Consider the following 22,213-nt stretch of genomic DNA (forward strand, 5'->3'; position numbering starts at 1 on the left):
ATGTACAACAGTACGAGTTCTGTGATCACTAAGTATTATGTGATTAGTGAATTGTACATACCAAGCGTATTACTAAGATTTGTTTTAATGGGCAAAATTTGACTAGCCGGACATGGGCATGTTCGCACAAGCAATATTTTTCAGAATCATACATTCTTTTTAAATATTAAAGGTTAATATAGGTTTCCTATATTTTGATCAACGTCTAACAAAGTTGTTCAGTGAAACACCATACTGGCCACTGGTATCCTAACTGAATGTTACGGGAAATGACACCCTGTGGGCATTTCATAATTCAAAAGAAATTCTGCAAAATCAATCTTGTCGTTTTTTACATGAAAATGTAAAACTCTTAAATCCATAAGTCCCAGACATTGACAATGCATGTATATAGTGCAATCACCAGATGTACATTCACGAGTAATCTCGTATATTTTGACGTTACATCACGAGATTTCTTTTAATTTTCCGATAGGTTCTGCCCCTAAGTGACCGACAGAAAGCTAATACCAGCATGCTAAGTGACACGGTCAATTTCTCCGTCAGTTGTAAGGGCTTCAAGGTGGTCAACATCCAGCTGCCGATATTCACAGATGCCATTAAGGGTAAGGGTGCATATTTATTTATTTATTTATTTGTTTATTTTTATAAGATAGAAGCTATTGTTGGCGATGTTCCTTCATTCCGTTAGATTTATTAATGTTATCTTATTGAAGGTTAATTTTTGTGCTTGTGATTATACCAAATTTTACCATTTGTCTAACCTCTGCCACGTACAAAACACTTACTGGTATCTTTTCAAGGCTCGTATCTATTTGTATAATAAAGAAATTTGGTATTTCAGACGAAGAAGAGGTTCAAGTTTTCACAAAATATGGCCGTCTTGGTTGGCAGTACTCGGGAATGGCCTACCGGGTGAACAAAGAGAGAAAAGTGCTTAATTTCGTGCTACGCCTGCCAGACGTAGGGTAAGATTGCGCTTGGGTTACGTCAATTACCCGGTACTTACATATATTATTTTGTTTAAGTTACTCCATGTAGTTAATACTTATGTTGGCGTACTAAGCCAAGCTTTTGAACATCGGCATTGTGCACAGGCTTTATACCCCCTCTATAATAATCTAAAGTGAATTAGTGTTATGAAAATCATAGCAACCAAACGATTAATGTGATATACGGTATTTCGTGGTGATATTTTCGGATGTTAAGACGTGGCATAATAAATTATATGGTTCCCCGTTAAGGTAAGGCACAAGCAGGTTGAAAATCTTTTGCTTTTTGTTTCAGTGAATACGCCTGGTTTCGTGTGCAACGCGTGAAAAATGACACAGAAGTAAGTGAATTTATACAGAGTATACCTTTCTCTCAGTGTGCATGGATGGTATTAAGAAGTGACACACACACGTAGCTCAAAAATAATGATTGTATAAGTACACAGTGTCATTAGAATTATAACAAAAATTTTATATTGGTTTAAAAATAACGAACTTATTATTTTTCTACTTTAAGGGAAAGGGGCTCTCACCAAATGATGGAGGTAAGCATAATTTGCTAGAGATAATTTGCTCCGAGCAATAATCTAAAATGCGACTCCGGTCCGAAAGTGCGTATGTGAACAGCAGAGGAGGATTTAGAGGGGGTGCCAGGGGATCCTGACCCCCCCCCCCTTCGATTTCTGAAAAATATCATGGCAATATTGCCCTGTTGAAATAAGAATTTTGACTAACTGAATTAAAGCTCAAAACCGTACCAAAGGGCACCGTTTGTTTGCCCTCCAAAACACCAAAAACTCTTCACCATGGGGTGACAAACGGCTTCGCATCCGAGTGCTGTCATTCAAACCCCCCCCCCCCCCCCCCCCCCCCCCCCCCGAGTGATAAATAATAGAAGATAAATAATCCTGGATCCGCTCCTGAACAGAGAATTGTACAAAACATGTTTCAATACAATCGGTGTACAGTACAATATAACTTCATCATTAAAAAGTAACATAGAATACATCCAACTACTTACTTGTACCTCAATCCTACTTTTTCAGATCCAATAAACGACAGCCTTCTTGTAAAATTGGCGCCCATGCTTGGAAAAGACTGGGAATCTTTAGCCAAACATATAGGTCTCTCCCCTCAGATATTTACCAATAATTCGGACGATGACACCACCAACGCATGCGCAGTACTGCGGAAGTGGTCCCAGTCTGTGCCTATATCCGCTGACAAGGTAAGGCTGTGCGATTATTCCTTGTACTGAAGAATCTTAATATTTATCACGCTGCTTTTATTATTTCTTTTTTTTTCATTAATTACCCGTTTACGTGGAACGTCAATGCGACTCTCTTTGTAACAGAGATAGGACAATTATGTACAAGAACAGTAGCCTACTACATGTAGTAGGCCTATATCGGGAGCATGGAAAAAAGGAAAGAAAATGTCCCATTTTATAAATTAAATATATTTAAATCATTCATTAGTTGTTAATGCTATTTTGCTTGACAGAATGTAATATGTCTTAACGCAATAGTGTTTGTGGCATCCCTGTGGCGTTGTCATGCAAGAAACATAGTCCAGAAGCACACGAACTTAATGTTGATCTAATTTTTGGTATGAGCAAAGCGTGTAGTTTTTTGATATTACAGATTATCATATTTATGCAAAATGTACCGTTATTCATTTCCGTATATATTCCAGGCTTCAACCTTGCAGAAGGTGTTTGGACAAATTGGCCGGCAGGATTTGGCGGCACTTTTGAAACAGTCATGAACTTGGCATTCGAACTGGGCTCATTATAGCTCATGAAGCATTTCATCAACGAAGTCTTTGCATAAGAACATCTACTATAATGCACTCATTGTAACATGCCATATATATGTATGCCGTGCTTCTTAGTACCCAACAGTTCACTAACCACGAATTAGAACGTTAACCGTACCCTTAACTGTGGCAGTCAGGGCAGTTGTAATACTGAGGAGAGAGTTGAAAGTCGCAAAGAAGATGGAAAGATACCTTCCCTTCACAGGTTTGGTTTAGAAAAAAAAAGAGAACATTTCCTCACATGGGAATTCTAGACATTAAACTGATGTGACTGGACACAGAAAAGAGGGGGAATCGGGCTTATATATCCTCGTTTTTTACCGATACTGCAGACTTATTTGATCACAGTGCAATATCATCTTTTTATTGTAAATATGCATGTAGGCTATAAAAAACCATATTATGTCTTGTATTAACAAAGGTAAAAATGATATAGAAAACTTTATGAATAATGCTTCTGTAAAAGTAAATCACCGAAATGCTGCCTTACTTGCCCCTTACATTAATTTATTTGAAAGCTCATTGACGTGCTTAATCATCTGTATACAGTACGAGATAGCGTGGTAGATATATAAACGTGTATTGATGACATCTTATCAATTAAGGTTACATTAATGTGTATCAGACAGAAGCTACTGACTATGATAATAGATATTTGCATTTTAATAATTATGAATGTGTTCATCTACATTAATATTGGAAAAAAAACCCGTAATACCCCATACTAAGATACCACCAGTACGACTAATGTAACGCTAGAATTTTAAAAAAACCTTCCTATGTGCCAAAAAATACGCACAAATTGCACACGTGGAAACTCTGTACATGGACATTCCCAGAACTTAGTTACTAAAACTGTAACTCACACTGGCACCAAAGAAAGTGTTAAATAAGAAAGGATCTGCATGTTCCTTGGTTAAACTCCAAATTTCGGGAAGTTCGGTCAACCACTGTGAAGTGATTGTTGATCTTTTTAACTTGCTGGGGGAGGGGGGGGAGGAGAAATATACTAACACCGGTGACTATAATCATTTCTCTTTGGTGCCAGACTGCACAATGGCCAACTCTGCTTGCACAACCTGACTGCATATTAATTTTACGTTCCAATTTTCATACTAACTTTCACGTAGAAAATTTCTGCATCAAATAACTGTGACAACCTCTCGCGGGCGATGTACAGTGTAGTTAGTTGTGTACATCTTATAGGTCGGTGTGACAGGAATGGTGCCTTGGTCTCATTAGACCAGTGCAGGTTAGGGTATGCAGGACATGTCGTGGTCATGGGAAACAGATTAAGGTGCTTAGTGGACTACCATGTCTGTCACACCGGCATATTTACCAAAGATGGATGCTTAAGATATATAATATATTATTATTCTTATATTCTTCAAGATGCGTATTTATTTAAAAAAATAAAGATTTAAATATGTTTTGAAATAAAACAGCGTTTGTTCAATTCTGTTTCAATATTTTTTTACTTACGTCCCAAACATACGGTGCGTAGGTACCGGTACATTCCCCCCCCCCCCTCCACTCCTACATCCTGAGGTGTGCTCCAAATTAGCATAAAATTTTAAGTCTTAGCAAAGACATCTAAGTATCTACTCGGCTATATAAGTTACTCATATATTTCGACCAATAGCCAAATGGATGCTTTTCCTCTTCCCGTCGATCTTTGTAGTGCGTCTTAAGAGCAAACTGGGATAACCACAGCAATAAGTTTTAATCTCAGTGCATGGTGACATTCGCCCATCTACTACTGTAGACAAAGCATTGACCATGCAGTAAAAGACTATAAAATCTGGACTTCCAATGTTAAACAGTGAACAGGCTGTAGTGGAAAAGGGATAACATTTCGTTTGCAGAGTAAAAACAAATGATTGCGATTTCTGCCTCATGACCAGAACATTTTAATAGATATATCAATAAAGAATTAAGATCAGTGCTGCCGTTTCAAGATGCCGCCAGCGCCAATAACGGCCGGAGGTCATCAAGTACTCAAGAGATAGGTAGCTTACTTGTAGCACAATGCTGGCGCTGCTTAATACTCATAGGTCAGAAACTCCCATCCAATTGTTAATCATTGACTGATAATAGTTTATGTCACTAAGATATATTGTAGTTATATGTAAGTATGTTATTATTATTATTATTATTATTATTATTATTATTAGTCCTACCCCCTCCCAACCCTGCCATATCAAAACAAACAAACAAAAAAATGAATAGTATAACGAACGAAAATAGGTAAACCCAAATATTATCCATCCCTTACTGTGCGCTTCTTTAATTTGAGAAAAAAATGCTTGCTTCGCTTCGCTCGACATCCCTTATCCTTGTGCCCCGCCCCGCCCACTACTTAACAAAGTCCGTGGTTCACCACTAGCGTCTAGCTATAGCTTCACTGGCTTATTTCAGTTCATTCGTATGATAACCATTGCAGGGTTGAGTCGTTGTATAGTGCTTCATCACAATGACTTCACTAAAGTTCTCCGCACTTATTCTGGTACAGGTAGCGTGGCTAGCCTTCGTAACGTGCGATGTAAATGTCTCACCGACATTTACCGAAATCACGGACCGTGTCAAGTCGTTGGAAGCTTACTATACCAGCCTGGCCCTCTGGGTGGAGGGACTGGAGGTTGAGACCCGTCAAATAGGCAAAGCAAGCGGAAAATCGAGTTTGTGATTTTTTTCCTTGTATATTGGTGATACACATATCGGTATCTTTATATATACCTGGTATAATATCTTTATAAAATTTTCAGATTCATTCTGATAAAAACGCAACAAAATGTGAACATATTTTGCTTATTACAGCAGACACATGAATCGCCAGTTAGCAGTCCTGTGTTTTTATATAATAGCACTGGATAATCTGCTGGCTTTTTTTCAGATGTGCCTGTGCCGGTTGTTGCATTTTCGACACAACTGACCAAATCTCTACAAGTAAGTGTAAACGACAACATCGTGTTCTCTGGCGTTATCCTTAACACTGGAAATGCGTACGATCCAGCAACTGGACGCTTTACTTGCCCTGTTAACGGCACTTACTTCTTTACGGCAACCATTCTGACGTCATCCAACGGGGGAAGAGTAGAGCTCAAGTTGGTCAGCAGCAAGAAACCGGGAAATACTCTGATGCTTCTCCTTGCTACCAGCCATACCGACCACAACAGCGGGTCCAATTCTGTAATCTTTCAGTGTGAGAAAGGGGAGAAAGTTTACTTACAAGTCAACCACGTTGGTGCACCGAGTCCAACTTTGTGGAACTATTGGTCCACATTCTCTGGATATCTCATCGCCATATAAAACGAAAGAGAAAGCGAATGTGACATAATTTTGAAATTTTGACATCACAGTAAACTTGTCATTTACTCCTTGATTGTTATTTAATTTACACGAATGGTCAGTTATCTTATTGTGACCGCAAGTTGATTATCATTACACCCGTTAGCATGCGGGTACTCGTACAATAAAACAAATTGAAATTTTTTGAAACGAACTGTTTCAACTGCTTTTGGATTGTGTTCAAGGAACCGCCATTTGTTCTGAATATTCCTCAACATTGACTGGGTAAATTCGGTAACCCCGAGATCCCCGCAGAGGGCACCAAAAGGTCTCCCCGACGAGGCCTCAAGTCAACTCAGAGGAAAATGCAATGTATCTAAACCGCGTATACTGCATGTAATAATACTAAAAAGCATTACTTCATAAGTTGAAGGGGTGGACTTTTGTTTTACTTTTGGCGGCCATTTTGGATTCCCTTATATCAAAAGAAGGGGCTAAGACACTGCATCCATACCAAACATTCAAGGGCCAAATGAGACCAGGGTGTCTTTTAGGATTGCTTTTTTCTCTAGATGTACTGATCTAACCACAAGATATCAGGATCGCTGTTATCTATTTCTTTACTCAACTGATTTCTCTATAATTCGCTGAGAGGGGTACGTTTAGGCGAGACCAAGCCGAATAGTTATACAGGCCTATATGTACGAGAAGGGGAGTCTTGATATTTTTACGCATGGAAAATCGAAAGGAATACAGAAAATGATGTGGTTAGAGTGTCCGCCTCCGGAGCGGGAGGACGTGGGTTCAACCCCGTCCGGGGACATACCAGTCCTTTATAAACGGTACCTGCTGTCTCCCCGCTTGTCACTCAGCACTAAGGGGTTGAAGCAGGGTCCTGGTCTGGCAGTGGAAAAATAGTTGTTAGTTTGTTAGCTTTGAGCGCCTAATATGGCAGCCGGGCTGTACCCTCCCCAGGAAGGCGAGAACGAATATAGTGTGCAACAGGGCCAAAAAAATGACCAGGGATCTCTGACTTAAAATACATAATAATAATAATAATAAATAGATTAAAAAAGTGTATAACTTCAACCTTCGGGTTGCGATGTTTCAATAAAAGATTATTATTATTATTATTATTATTATTATTATTATTATTATTATAGCCAGGCGGCTTTCTTCGTCTACTCGTTTTCGTCTTGGTTTTCGCCCACTCAACATAGATATTGCTTGGAGATTCTACTTCCCATGGTTTATTACATGACGTTTAAACACAACTTCTGTATATACAGGGTGACACACAAAAAAACGGTCTTCATCTAAACTTGAATAACCTTTGAAATAAATATTCAATTCCTTTTATTTTTCAGATTTATCAAGAAAAATTAATGTTCTAAGAGTCTACCAAATTCGACCTTCGAGATGCCATGGACTACTGAGGAAAAGACATTTATAGTTGCTTGAGCTGCGGACAACAGAGTCTCTGACTGCAGCAATGTTGTGTGGTGTCCTTGATGATTTCGGTCGTCCAGAGTGTGATTGTGAGTGTCTTTACAATATTGAGGTTATGCACAGTCTCATGGGTTCTGAACTTGTTGACCCATCTGTAGATCATTGAGTGGACAGGAAATTCTCGACATCTGAACCGTTCTTTGAATTGCAATTGAGCTGCGTGGATAGACTATAACCGAAAATATGCCTCAACTATAAATGTCTTTTCCTCAGTAGTCCATGGCATCTCGAAGGTCGAATTTGGTAGACTCTTAGAACATTAATTTGTCTTGATAAATCTGAAAAATAAAAGGAATTGATAATTTATTTTAAAAGTTATTCAAGGTGATATTAAGTGATGACCGTTTTTTTTTTTTCTGTGTCATCCTGTACCTTACAATGCACCCAACTGTGCAGACTCCCCACATAATGTGCTGTCTGTCTCCCAGGGACTGTTTACCTCAAACAGCTGTTATCGATCACGATAAACCTACTCTTACCTCTGGCCAAAGACGGTTCCAGGGAGGGTACAGCAGGCACTCAGCTTCCGAGGTGACAAGTCTACTCCCTACCGACCCCTACCACCTCCCCCTCTCAAAAATAAATAAATAAATAAATAAATAAATTAATTAAAATAAAAAAATAAAAAGGTAATAATAATGATAATAATAATAAATATAATGTATGATTACCGAAATTAGGCAATCCCACATATTTCCCTTCTCTAGCTGTGCGATACATATTTAATATGAAAAAAAACCTTGCTTCGCTTCGCCCGACATTTTCCATCCTTGCCCCCCCCCCCCCTCTGCCCGTCCACTTCTTACCAAAGTCCGTTACCCACCAGAGTCTATCTATAGCTACAGTTTGATTTAAGTTAATTCGAATGATAACCATTGTAGGGTTTAGACATTCTATAGTGCTTCATCACAATGATTTCACTAAAGTTTTCAACCCTTTTTCTGATACACTTGGTGTGGCTAGCATATGGAACGAGCGAACAAAATTTATCACCGAACATTACCGAAATCAGCAAGCGTGTCAAGGCGTTGGAAGCTTCACTCACCAGCATGAGTGTATGGGTGGAGAGACTGGAGCTTGAAGCCCGTCAAATGCGCAACGCAAGCGGAAAATCGGGTTAGTGAATTTTTATGTATAATTGGTGATAATCCTATCGGTTTATAATAGCTTCATAAAGAAACCTGTGTTTTGTGTAATATAGAGGACATTTTTAACGCCAGACAGTGGTCCTTTTCATGATTTCCCCAAACCAAATTGTGTGACCCTGGCTCTGATACTGGCTTTTTTATCTTCAGATGTGCCGGTCGTTGCATTTTCGACGCGACTAACCAAGTCTCTTCCAGTTAGTGCAAAGGACAATTTAGCGTTTTCTGGCGTTATCCTTAACACGGGAAATGCATACGATCCAGCAACTGGACGCTTTACTTGTCCTGTCAACGGCACTTACTTCTTCACGGCAACCATTTTGACGTCATATAAAGGGGGAAAGGTCGAGGTCAAGTTGGTCAGCAGCAAGAAACCGGAAGATTATCTGATGCTTCTTCTTGCCGTTAGTCTTACCGACCATAACAGCGGGTCCAATTCTGTAATATTTCAGTGTGAGAAAGGGGAGGAAGTTTACCTACAAGTTTTCTACGTTGATGCACCGAGTCCAACTTTGTGGAACTATTGGTCCACATTCTCTGGATATCTCATCGCCACATAAAAATGAAAAGTGAAAGCAAATGTGACGTTGTTTTGACGTTTTGGCGTCACAATACACTTGTCATTTACCCCTTGATGTTTACAAGTATGTGATTAACAATTGTGGTCATTTAAATTATCTTACTGTGACTACAAGTTGATTATAAATACATCCGTTACCATAATGAAATAATAAACAATAAAACAAGCTGCAATTATATGATACGTATTGTTACATCTTTGATCGAATAGTTCAAGTGTCCGCTATTTGTTCCGATTATTTATGTCGTTCCTTCTGAGCATTGTCTGGGGAAATTCGGTACACCCCTCTGTCGTGGCCCGGGGTCCTCGCAGAAGTCGCCTCAGAGAGAAATGCTTAAGCTGTGTTTGCCTCGTGTGATAAAAATAAAACGTAATCACTTCAGGGGTAGTCATAACTTAAAGGGGTGTACTTTCGTTTTACTTTTGGCGGCCATTTTGGATTCCCTTAAAAAAGGGGCTATGATACTGCATTCATAAAGTTGAATTTTTTAACTTTTGAATAAGTCTTATACAGTCTACATAGTAGAGGTTTCATATTAAAACAGTGATTTTAATCCTTCTATTCAAAAACGCTCAGAATACCATTTATCAAACTGTGTCAAAACTCGTGCATAAAATGCATGATCTGTTCGATTTTGCCATATTGCTGGATTCATTGTAAAAACTACAAATTTACTCACCATTGAACAAAACTACTTTTTGCGACAGACAAAAATGACGACACAAGCATATCTCACAAAAATTAAAGCAATTTATTTCACATCTTATCTGTTTAAATACCGAGGTTACCTCTAATGCACTTGTTTTTCAATGCTTAATGTTTGCTAGTTCATTGTAATATTTGGATTGGTCGGAAAAATATTTTGGGATTTTTTCAAGGCGTTTTTTTTCTCTGGAATGTCCACAAAATCTCGTATCGAAGCAAGCGCTTTATGTGGGCCACCTTCTTATATTAACTGTCATATTTTATGGAGTGAAAGAGATTAAAAACATTATATTGCGCCTGTCAAGCTGCATGTTACGATTTTTCACTTACATTCGTAATCGTATCGCGATAAGCAATATCGAATGTTTAACTGCAAGCATTACAAATACACGGTCTTTTTCCAGAACGAAAAATAGCTTTCCTATGTTTATTCGGATTCCAATTCTACAGGAAAAAACTTCCTTGATGCTTATAGTGTCAATATAATACCATATATTGTGTACAATATAACGGGTGTTTTATGAAAGATGTCTTTACTTTTCATAGACAAATGTATAAATTATATCCTTAGTGAAACTACGGGTCTCCTTTTCAGTGATCAGTAGAGGTTCTCTGATGATCACATCATTTTAGAAGGAGCATAATTACTTTTACCAAACCCGATAAATATATTCAATATACATGGGTAAGCAGCATCACGTTTTCCAATATCAAAAGTAACACCTGAATTTACAATGACTCCAAACCAGTCTTGACATTGTTAATCCATACAATATTTTATTCTGCTGTGGTAGAATTATTCGTTTTAGACTGTTACATAAAATTACATTTATATCACATCATAAAATGTTCCACGCACAAGTCTTCGTTTTCAGTAGGGGATTTATTTAGTCTAAAAGCAAAATGAATCACAGCACATACGAACAAAAACAGCTTGTCGGGAATGAAGAAGTAACATCAACATACTGCAATATTTCCCCATGAAACAAACAGCACAAATATAAAAATAAATATATCCTCTTAATGTTTGTAAAGATATTAGAGATAACTTAAAATACCACATGCATTTTCTCCACTGTCAAACTGATTTCTTGCATTCCAACTATGGTTTCGAAGGGGGGGGGGGGGGCAGTTACCAAGCGCACACGAGGCTATTAATTGGCTACTGAACTTGCAGATGTGATGAAATAGGCGTGTGTGCGCACACATGAGCACGAGTGTATGCATGACTGCACGTCTGTAGCGTAGGGGTTGGAGGGGCTAGTTACATTCTTCCCAGCTTGGTAACTGGTCTAATAGTTCAGTATGGGTGAGGTTACAGTAATATAACTCTTAGACTATTACATTTTTTGTTGACATTACTTCAGTAAATAGTTCCAAGAAATCCACAATATCTAACATGCTATGGTCGGATAAATGCCTCAGTAAGTAAACAATACAGCATCAGCTTTGGGAAAATTATGAATTAAAAACTTGGAGTCAGAAAAAACATGACGACATAAAAGTTAAATTAACTATTCAATATTAAGATGATCTCAATAACAATAATTAAACCAAATCATTAATAATCATGATAAAACAGAATTGCTACGTGTTACAATTTTTTATGCATTAAAGTAGAAGTGCATATAATGCGCGGCATAATTTAAATACACAGAGATACAGTGAAAATAAAACTATCACATTTACTGATAGAGATACCTTTAATGCATGGAGTCACCTATTAATAACCAATCATTTAAAAAATCTCATTCTGTAAGTCCATTGCTTGACTGCATGCTGTGTACATTTTTATATATTGCAATCAGCACTTACTACACTTGGGGAATTCTGTATTCAGCCCATTAGATGGGGTTTCGCCTTCCAAAATGCAGTTTTTTGTAATTATTGCTAAATACAAAGTTTACAGCATCTAATATTCAGAAACTTTTGTCCACATTTTTTTGGCAACTTCATTGTTCACTATTCCAACTGTACATAAATTGTAACCTGGGCTGAACCAGAACCATGCTTACTTCATGTTTTATAAAAAGATCACAAATCAAGCAGAGGTTTGGGATGTATTATGGTAAAAACTCCCTAATTTTGAGCACAAATTTCAAGAGTTGGGTTTAAAAAGCAAGCAAATTTGGGCATTTGAAAATAAGATATCTTGAAAATGGAAATAGTGGAATGAGATGTTCAAATCATTGGAGTTATTACTGTACCCACCATGGGGACCATGATCTCTTATCATAGCTACAGGCTGTAATGAATATTGCTATCTGTCAGTTGCAGTGACTGACCAACTTCATAAACATTTTGTTGATTCTTCCATGGACTGTCATTACATGCATATGTCTTGAGTAGATATTAATATAAAACAAATTACTTATTACAAATAATTCACAACCTTTAAAATGCAATTCCAAATAAATGATTGTTCATCCAAATACAATATTAATTAATGGTATTCCAATAATTCACGACATATTTCCCAAAATGAAATATAAACAGTACGTGTTGCCCACCACTTCTCTTTTTTTCATTTTCATATGATTTCCATTATTTAAATGAAATGGTTATAATTATAATAATGACACTATTTCTTCTGTTTCTGTTAATCTAATGCTCTTGTATATTGTGATATGTTTTTTTATACATAAAGATACAAAAATATAAAAGACATCCCCTCTGGATTTCCTCAAAGACCTTTAAATTGGATAAATTCACTCATGGTAATTATTCATAAATTCAAGAATAATTGAATGAATCAAAAAATAGACTGTTTTAATCTGAAAAAGAGGGGGCTGAAAATATGAACAGGATCAATTTTACATCCAAATTTTTGGACTTACTGGGCAGTTCAAAATTTATGAATAATTACCAAACTTTAGAGCTTACTGGAAACAGATCTTCACTTGGCAACATAAACTAAATAATAATAAAAAACTAGAGATAGGTCCTAAACCAAGTTTACAGAGATTTATATGTTCCTATTGGAAACAAATAAACATCATGAAATGCAGTGGCCATTACCATAAGCCTGAAAAATAAACACTTCAGCCCTATTTTAGACCTTTGTTTGCTATTTATCAGTATATAAATATTTAATCCTTTTTTAAATGAAAAATTGCAAAAATTTGATAAGGTGTCCAAAAATTCAACTGAGTAGTTATCAGCTGTTAATATCCTGTAAAAATTGAAAAGATAAAAAAAAAAAAAAAAAAGTAAAGAGAAAATTATTCAGCTGTAAAAAATGTCTACTGTACAATTCAAAAAAGAGCCTAAAGAAATGAACAACTTATATTTTTTCCCTTTCTCTTGCTAAGTGAAGACGTCCGCCTCAACTCTGTTTATAGGCCAGGCCTGAGGTAAGGGGGTCTATGTTATCACAAGTGTGCATGCACATGTGCATGGCCTTGAAACGATCATGCTGTGCTCTGTCCTGACTGCATATCAACACGATACTTGTCTGCGTTGCTGTCGCCTCCTCGAGAGAAGGAAAATTTCCATTCACTTGGACGGTGCTGAAAGAAACAAAATGGTTTTGGAAGGCACGTAAATATATAGCAAGCTTCTTTAATATAAAAATGTTCAAAAAGATATGATTTCCAATGAATTAAGCAAAAGTTGAAGCAAAAGGAAATTAATCAAAAATGTGTCAGTGAGTAAGACAATGGCTTTGTCTTCATAACCATCTTTTTTTTCCACTGGTTACAAGACATGCCAAATATATATAATGACTAACTTTTATCATCCCACATATTTTTTTCACTTTCTTTCCTTTATATGTCATTATATATTTCCTATTCTATTCCATCTCACTTTATTTTTCATTGCTTCTTAATATTTTCTATTTCTTTGTAGGTAACTATTACATTTCCATCCATCTATTATTGTTTCAGTTTCCAAAACTATTCCCTATTTTGTTAATATTCCAATTCCTTACTTTGATAAGCCACTGTCCGGAGCGTGTGGTGGGATTCTTGTAGGCGTAATACAGCCAGGCCACTGTTCCGATGATTAAAATGACAATGATGAAGATGACAATCAATACCACTGCTATGGTCCCAGAGGCGGAGTTTGCTTGTGGCAATGCTGGATGTAATAAAATCAAATTTAAGATGATGCTTTACATTCAATGAACCAAATTAAAATTGTTTTTTTTTTACTAATTAATAAATAGGTAAAGTCAGAAAGTTGCTCTGAACACACTTGCGAACCTAATTCTTGTTTTCTGAGGTCCACACATAAAATATCTTTTCACTGGTACATTGGGAGGCAGGATTCAATAAAACAGTTTCATCAGGTATTTGAGACAATTATCTTCTTTTTTGAGGAAACATGAAAACTATCTTTAACAAAAGCTTTGGCCAATTATGTATGCATGATGGGTCCAAAACAAAAATAAATAATGTAAATTGATTTTTGTTTTAAAATTCAAACTGACCTTGACTGCTTTTGCTGCTAGTAGTGGTAATGTCTGAACACACAACCTGCTGTTTCTACAATATAAAAAATATACACAATCAAAAATAAACTTCATATATATATTTATCATATACATGGTCAGGGTTATCAATGCGACCAAAATGTGCAAACAGCAGTGATAAATGTATTTCATTTATTAGTTAGTATATGAAAGAGAAAACAATTAGAGAAAAACCACAATAATTAAAAAGATATCACAGATATTTATGAAACAAGATAGTCAAATCAGAGAAAAATAGCCATTATAAAACAGTTTCATTGGTGAAAATAAAGCTGCTCTACCAGCCATTTTATCATTCAGCCTGCCTAAACTGTTGTGTCAATTTGAGGGTGCAATAAAATCTTGTTTATCACATTTTTTCCAACAAAATACATGCATGTTTAACATTCAGTGGTAATAAATGCAATAATCAACCAGTGAAGCCAATGCAATATAAATTATCATAAACTATAGGTTCTATAAGTACTATGTTGCTTTAATTTAATAGTGCCACTTCATGGTCAACACTGCTGCCACCTATAGCAGTGCCAGGTGGCAAATAAGAAGTTTAGAGTGAACCCTGCCCCACTTCAGCCAGCAGTGGTGGAACAGTGCAAACTGTGGTATCAGGTAAATATATCAAAATGTGTAAAGGACATACACCTCACACCCCTGCAATTAGCCCACACACACATCCCCACTTAATAATAGGCAATGCCACTTAGGGTGAGCAGTTCTTTTTACACAACAGACACCATCTAAGCAAGAAGCAAGAATTTAGGTAGTCATAGAAAACAGGACATAGATTTGTAAGTTTGATTTACTTGTACTTTATTTTCAACTGTCATTGTCACTTTTAAATTTATACATATACATATGGAGTTAATATTTGGTTTTGGGTACATACATATTGTGGTTTTTACAAGAGTAAAGACTGGGTCAAGACACATGTATGATTTCAAATGTAGTGTGGCATTTTTCTTTATTAATTAATTTATTCACTTTTATTAATATATATATATATATATATATATATATATATATATATATATATATATATATTTTATTTTTTTATTTTTTTTTTACAGATTTGAACCATACGTACAGTCACACAAGTTTGTGTAAACAAGCAATAAAGCGTACCAGTACAAATATACAGTGTATCCTCTTTTTGTATTGCTAGAAGTGTCACATGTCACAAAATGCTTTACAGTAAGATGGACGTTAAAGTTAACGGAAAAGTTATTTTTCATATCTTACATTTTGGTATGATTTCCAAATCTTAAACTATTTTGTTGTTTTCTTTTCAAATTGGAATTGATTTTGCCCACATGCCAAAATCATATCACGGCATGTGCTACTTCACGAAGCATGCTTCAGTGAAATCACTACCCAATAACAAGGCTGAAAACGTGGCAATATTCTTGAAAGATTTACTGATGGTGTATGCTTTCTATACTGCATAGTTAAATGAAATACTTCAGCAGCACATCCTTGATCTATACAAGCTATGTACCTTTTCATCATCTAGGTTTGGTTATCCTAGCATTATAGTATCAGACCAAGGCAGAGAATTCTGCCACACCTTAGTTGCCACCATATCAAAAATAACTGGCTGCAGCAGGTGTGTTACGAGCCCATAACACCCATAGGTGATTAATATATTATTAATAAATATTTCCTTTCTGTTTCTTTTAATCAATCAAATATACTTTCATGACTTACACTAGCGATAACATTATAGAACAACCAATGTGGCAGCATAAGAGTAAATGTATCATTTTATATTTCAGAGAGATACGATCAAACTTTGAAGGCAATGTTATTAACCAAATAATGCAAAGATCCAAAAGAGAGGGATCTCTACTTAGGGCAACGCAACTTTGCATATAACACTTCCGTGCAGGCCAGCATGAAAATGACACCCCATTTTCTTATGTTTGGAAAGTGAGCATGAGTTTTCACTCAGATAGAAAGTCAAAATTATACTTAATACCACAGGTGTAAAATACAAGTATCACAATAATTATGTAAATCACTCTCGGTCTCATCAAACATGCACAGCATCTAAGTATTTGCCATTCTAGTGAAGCAACTCTTCCAAATGAAGACCTAAATAACTTGCAACCAATGAATGAGGAAGAAATAGACCCACTGCCACGGATAGAAGTAATAAAAGTATTAAACTGTAAGGCACGACCAACAGCTATGGCCAGCATAGAGGAAACGCAGGCAAAGCTAAAGAAAACTATGACGGCAAACGCTGCAAATAGGTTAGACTTAACATGGTTTTTATTTCTGTTTATTGTCATGCATTTGGTTAGCTAATATATATATATATATATATATATATATATATATATATATATATATATATATATAATACTACACTTGGGCTTCATTATCAATTTAATTTACTTGCATACCAATATGCTTATATGCCCTTTCACGATCAAATATGATATGTTTTTAAACTGTATTAGATTGTGCAATTATTTTCTTTGCTTTTTTCAGGAGTACCAGATTGGGTGTAAGGTTTTGAAACTAGACCTGAGGCGGGCTGATAGAAAAGGGGGAAATGACGTGGACAGTTACATTGGCCCATACATACTTGTTGGGAAAGGAAAACATGAGAGTACATTTAGACTGAAGACACATGACGGGAAAAAGCTCAAGGCGGCCATGGGTGCCAAACTGCTAAAGAAATATAATGAAAGTATTAATTACCCATGGCACAAGTTTATTTTTATTCCATTCCTCTCAATTAAATTTCCATTTTTTTAATGTGTACCTTTTTCATTGTGAAGTGGCCATGGGGAATACACATCGATGTCATTTTTTACCACACGTTTAATTTGTTTGGGTGAATTTGATTCAGAATCTAAGCATGGATATTCTATTTGAGTTCAAAACAGTAAAGTAAGTTCCAGAAGACTATGCATTTGCTTTAAATTAAAAAAAAAGTTGTACAAACAACGTACAAAACCTCAGAATTTCGCAAGGGGGCTAGAAAATGCTCATGAGGGCAAGACTTACCAGTATCAATGCATTACCTACTTTTTTGCACTGGAGCACTTCATGCAGTGGCAAAAAGAGCTGACAACTGGGCCAGAACTTAGTATTTTAAATGCTCTGTCATCCGATAATAGAGACATTGTGACTGACATGTTGACATTAGACATTTTCAATTCATGGCAGACATGTTCAGCTGTTTGATGATTTTTCGGGAACACTGCAATTTACAATATTGGCCATGGATAGGGTTGAACATCTAATAGATATGTATGTATGCTGTGACACCATCTATTTGTATCTTACACGTATCACAAGCCAAACAGATATTATCAGGACACCAGGATAATACCAGGATGGGGAGGCATGTCAATCGGACAATCAACCTGGGACACAATAAATAATATTATTTTGTTAAATACATTGGGGACAATTTACAGATCTGTCATCCAAGTTTGTCAATAAAAATTATGGTAGAGAGTAGTTATTTATTTATTTATTTATTTTTTATTTTTATTTTTTGCATAGCATGTAAATATATAGGCACTGTAACAGTAGACTCCATGTAAGTCAGATGCTTTGGGGTCTGTAATTTTTTCTATTGTGCAAAATTTGAGTCAGGCAATGCTTAGAAGATTCAGCCAATATCCAAAGAAAAAAAATGATGTGCTCAAACAATTATCAGTTATGGGGTAACACTTAAGTTTAGCAGAGTCTTAGTAACTATGTGTAATACTTCAATATACAAAGATGCTCCAAATGCACACAAACACACAAGAAAAAAATGCCACCAGAGATATACTTCAGCTATATTCAGATATGTTCTTAAGTTAGACTGGGGCTACCAGATTATTGAAACCATCAACTTCAGCATAGATGTAAATGCCTTCAACAAAGTGACACTTTAGTAATCCAGATAAGATTCAGAAAAAAAAAACATATTTATTGATTTTTGGGTAAATTTAGTAGGTTTTTTGCTGTGCTGCAGTCTAACTTCAACACTTTTCTGAAAACAGATAAAGAATCACAAAACGTCACATAAGAAACAAAAGCTTCAACAAGTCTAACAAGGGAAAGGATGGAGTGCGACTGGTAGTAAGCTCGTTAAATTTACTGGAAATTATAGTCATAGAAAGTGCATCGAACATCATGATTTGCTTTGTCTGATATCTCATTGCAGAAATAGGTTTATTTGGTTAAATCATATTCATGCCTTTTAAAAATACTCAAATAAAGAGAAGTAATGACTTGGAGTCTCATTACTGAAATCATTTACAAGAAAACCATATAACATTCACAGATCAATATTGATAGAATCATTAATTTCAATCTCCAATTTGACGAGTGCAATTATTAAGAATAGGCATCTAGGTAAGAAGGTTATTTTAATGAGGCAGGTTACTAGAAAGCCATTGGCCGAAGGGAGAAAAACATGTGAAAGCCACGCAGAATCACAAGTAAATAATTCAATTTACTGTGTTTAAATGGCATCCAGTGGGGACAAACTTTGGAGGTGCAGTCCGCACTGCATCAGTTGTCCTCTTTACTGCAGGAGTTCTCCTGGATGTGCTTGTAGTTGTGGGGTTTGATGAGGTTGTTGTACTATGTAAACATTCACTCAAACGTGTCAAGCCCTGAAAAGTTTGCCATGAGACATTTGTCAATACAGACCTTCTCTGAAAATTTTATCAAAATCATCCAAAACTTTTTGAGTTAAAGGCTAAATAAACCATTGCAACAAAGCCAATGACAGAACCTCCTTGGCATTGGTAATAATTATTTTTCTGGACAAGTAGACCTTTCATAATGTCTCTTTATAATGATGATGGAAATTAATGTGCAATGACAATCAAGGCCCTTTGGTTAAAGGTCAAAATGGTAGAAAACATGTTTACAATCCTTCAGAAATAACTTATTTATAGCCAAAAACCTCTGATCTGACGCAGTTATTCACTTGGCCCACATCTACAAACTTACAATTCCATAAAGAAATATACTTATATCATGTTCTTAATAATCAATAATCAACAGTTTGTTAGCTGTAGATTTATGTTCATGTCTGTACTATATGCTACCATGCAGAAGGTATACTTTGTAGGAATTCAGACAGTACATGGATCCATAAACAACAGCTATAATGTCACTACAAAGACAAAAGCACAATGAACTAACTAGGTTGTACCCTTTACCAGGGCTACATAGTAAAATTTCACACAGAATCAGCATCATCACTCATTTGGTCTCTGGTGGAGAGTATTACTAAATCAATCTGCCATCTTTTAAATTACTTTGAGTCCTCCCATCTTTTTAGTACTCAGGATAGCATGAAAAAATACCTAAAAGCTTAAATTGCCCAAAATATGCCAAAATACACTGAACTGCCAGCTCTTCGCATAAAATTTTACAGCTGACTGATGGCATTACCTCGAGCAGAGAGTTTGCATATAAATTGCTACTTTAGAGAAGCCAAAGGACAGGCTACCCATATGCAAACAAAGAATTCATTTTTCGACAGTAAATTGATAACATCACCTCAAGTAGAAGGTTTGCACAGTGACTTTTACAAGAAATGTCACAGTGAATGTCTGCATTTGGCAAACCAGTATTGGATTTAATTTAGCTCCCTAAAGACAAGCAGTGAATGCAAGAACAAAAACTACAAAAGTCAGATGTGTATATGTAAATAGTGAACAGAACACAGCCAATTGCTGAAACTAATGGAAACCATAGAAAGTGAGTGGCAGACCTATATCAAACACACTGAAAGAGCACTTGAAAATAGGCCGTAATTACATGAAGCACAATTGCACTATATATGGATAAAAAAGATTGTTACCATTATGGCAGTGTTGTATAGGAAGCTTAGGGCAGTGTAGAACTACTATGACACACAAAAATAAAGCAATGTGTTGATCAATTGTGTATACAAAACTATGGAGCAAAAACTACTAAACTATGTACTGGAGCAGGTGGCTAACCAGCAAACTATTATTACAACTGAGCAGACAATTAACCAAGAAAACATAGTGACCAATGAAACATAGAATAAAAAAAGGGGGTGAAAACAATTCTTGACAAAATTATCATGTTTTGTATCTGCTAACTTAACCTGCTTCATTTCATACGTTTTAAAGTTTTTCCATGTTGTGGTGGCTGTTGGCTTGGCAATGGTGGATTATTTATTAGCTGGGTCCTTGTGTATGCTTCACTGATGTAATCATACTGAACATCCACAGCAGCAAAAATGACTGAAGCTTTTCTTCAAACACACCAAATTCCCCACTCTTTAAAGTTCAAAGCTGTTACAATAAACAAAACTGAAAATTGGCTCTTATTTTTACGATGAAGTTTTCTCACAGTGAGTGTCACATACAGTACTCACATTCTGATGACAACCATTTAGTTGCCATGCTTGCCGGTGGCGGTCCATGCCATCTGAGCACTTGTTGAGTTTTTGACACCAGGAGCAATTAAACTGGGCCAAATTGGCAGTGGTGCAAGTGTCACAGGTGGTCTGTATGTTACAGGCTGAAATAGAAAGGGAGGGATGCAGCAGTTTATACATAACTTAAAGTAAATTTAAGATCTGTATGCTAACTATTCCACTTGTTTTTATTTTTTAGAAAGACAATTTATTATAATAACAACATACTGGTAACATCTGCTGTTTCAAAGATATATACATAGCATTTATCAAGACAAACTAAATAACAATATGGTAGAAAAATTCAATGAATTAATCAATATAAAGATTGGTAAAACAAACCAATGAGCTAAAAAAAATTGCAAAGTAGTAAGAGAAATAGCAAATACAGCAAGGGATTCAGTGTGTAAAATAGAGACAGTCACTATAATAGGCACTTACTTGCCAATGGAAACAACTTGTAGACACTTTTGCTTCTTACTTTTGAAAGGTCCAGAACTATTCTGTCATATTCATAAATTGTGCGAAATGTCATGCCTGAAGTGAAAAGACACACTTATTTAAAACCATATACAGGTGCATGTGTTCTTCATGGCAAAGTAAAACAAAATATTTACAAAGAAGTGTTTACTTGCATTTGGTGTTTTTCTGCTGATTAATATTAGAACTACCAGGCCAAATTATGGGAGATTCAATGCAGCGATTCATATAATTAGTCACAAAAGATGAAAAAATAAATCTAATAAATGACATCACCCTACTGGATAAACCAACACATTACCTCTCTCATGCAAATCGAGTGTTGTTTTTAAAATTACCTGTGTTTGGTTCAAGTCTGTCAATATAATAGGCATCTGAGACACCAACTTTTACCGGGTGATAGGCAGAGGAGATAGCGGGGACAGACACAGGTACCTAGAATGTGAACATGTGTAAGTAATAACTTAGTATTTCACATATTTAAATCAATACCGGACCTCAGGGCTTTTTTCAGAGTTGGGGGGTACAGCCCATCTAAAATTGACAGCTGTAATTTCCTACAAAAATTCAGGGAGTCCAAGCCATTATTTTTCAAAAAAATTCATAAGCTGTCCAGTTGTTTTTGAATATGTAGGCCGTCCGGTGACCTCGGTGGCTGTCCAAATGACAGCTGGGGGGTTCTCTGGGAAAATCCTTGCTAGACCTACAATTTCGTCCACATGATGAAGTTGCTCTCCCTTTCAGAGATTCAGCCTATCTACTGGAAACACAGATAACAAGTCAATTACATGACAAGACTTAGAAAA

At 36.1% G+C, this 22,213-nt stretch overlaps 3 protein-coding genes and 1 long non-coding RNA gene across 6 annotated transcripts in view; 3 read left to right on the forward strand and 1 right to left on the reverse strand.

The window, feature by feature from the left end:
* Positions 1-4,266, forward strand: part of LOC106154779 (uncharacterized) — a 38,608-nt gene extending 34,342 nt beyond the window's left edge. For both annotated transcript variants that reach the window (XM_087013570.1, XM_087013571.1), the window contains 6 exons: positions 476-605; positions 845-968; positions 1,288-1,333; positions 1,510-1,537; positions 2,039-2,220; positions 2,688-4,266. In XM_087013570.1, coding sequence (XP_086869696.1) covers positions 476-605; positions 845-968; positions 1,288-1,333; positions 1,510-1,537; positions 2,039-2,220; positions 2,688-2,759 — 582 coding nt within the window. In that variant the 3' untranslated portion in view covers positions 2,760-4,266. The remainder of the gene's footprint in view (positions 1-475; positions 606-844; positions 969-1,287; positions 1,334-1,509; positions 1,538-2,038; positions 2,221-2,687) is intronic.
* A 4,184-nt stretch (positions 4,267-8,450) lies between these two features.
* Positions 8,451-9,526, forward strand: LOC147761592 (complement C1q-like protein 3). The gene is made up of 2 exons (XM_087013962.1): positions 8,451-8,723; positions 8,903-9,526. The coding sequence occupies exons 1-2, from the start codon at positions 8,519-8,521 to the stop codon at positions 9,310-9,312; spliced, it is 615 nt and encodes a 204-aa protein (XP_086870088.1). The 5' UTR covers positions 8,451-8,518; the 3' UTR covers positions 9,313-9,526.
* Positions 9,527-10,789: 1,263 nt separating this feature from the next.
* The window catches only part of LOC106154784 (plexin domain-containing protein 2), a 35,809-nt gene continuing 24,385 nt past the window's right edge, over positions 10,790-22,213 (reverse strand). Inside the window, exons 8-14 of one of the 2 annotated variants that reach the window (XM_013529263.2) lie at positions 21,746-21,842; positions 21,369-21,464; positions 20,886-21,031; positions 18,979-19,137; positions 14,471-14,525; positions 13,970-14,118; positions 10,790-13,547 (exon numbers count right to left, since the gene is read on the reverse strand). In XM_013529263.2, the coding sequence (XP_013384717.2) occupies positions 13,449-13,547; positions 13,970-14,118; positions 14,471-14,525; positions 18,979-19,137; positions 20,886-21,031; positions 21,369-21,464; positions 21,746-21,842 (801 nt within the window). In that variant the 3' untranslated portion in view covers positions 10,790-13,448. The remainder of the gene's footprint in view (positions 13,548-13,969; positions 14,119-14,470; positions 14,526-18,978; positions 19,138-20,885; positions 21,032-21,368; positions 21,465-21,745; positions 21,843-22,213) is intronic. The other variant, XM_013529267.2, reaches the window with a different exon arrangement.
* LOC147761593 (uncharacterized) lies at positions 15,817-17,145 on the forward strand. The gene is made up of 3 exons (XR_015334437.1): positions 15,817-16,438; positions 16,579-16,764; positions 17,006-17,145. It is a non-coding gene; the product is annotated as an uncharacterized LOC147761593 (long non-coding RNA).

Source organism: Lingula anatina, chromosome 5, assembly GCF_051362555.1.
Source record: "Lingula anatina isolate TDL-2025a chromosome 5, LinAna3.0, whole genome shotgun sequence".
NCBI lineage: Eukaryota > Metazoa > Brachiopoda > Lingulata > Lingulida > Lingulidae > Lingula > Lingula anatina.

Bases quoted from the DNA above. Each gene is read 5' to 3' on its own strand.
- LOC147761592 (XM_087013962.1), top strand. From the start codon at position 8,519: ATGATTTCACTAAAGTTTTCAACCCTTTTTCTGATACACTTGGTGTGG. The intron at 8,724-8,902 runs GTTAGTGAATTT...TTTTATCTTCAG, and splicing joins CAACGCAAGCGGAAAATCGG to ATGTGCCGGTCGTTGCATTT.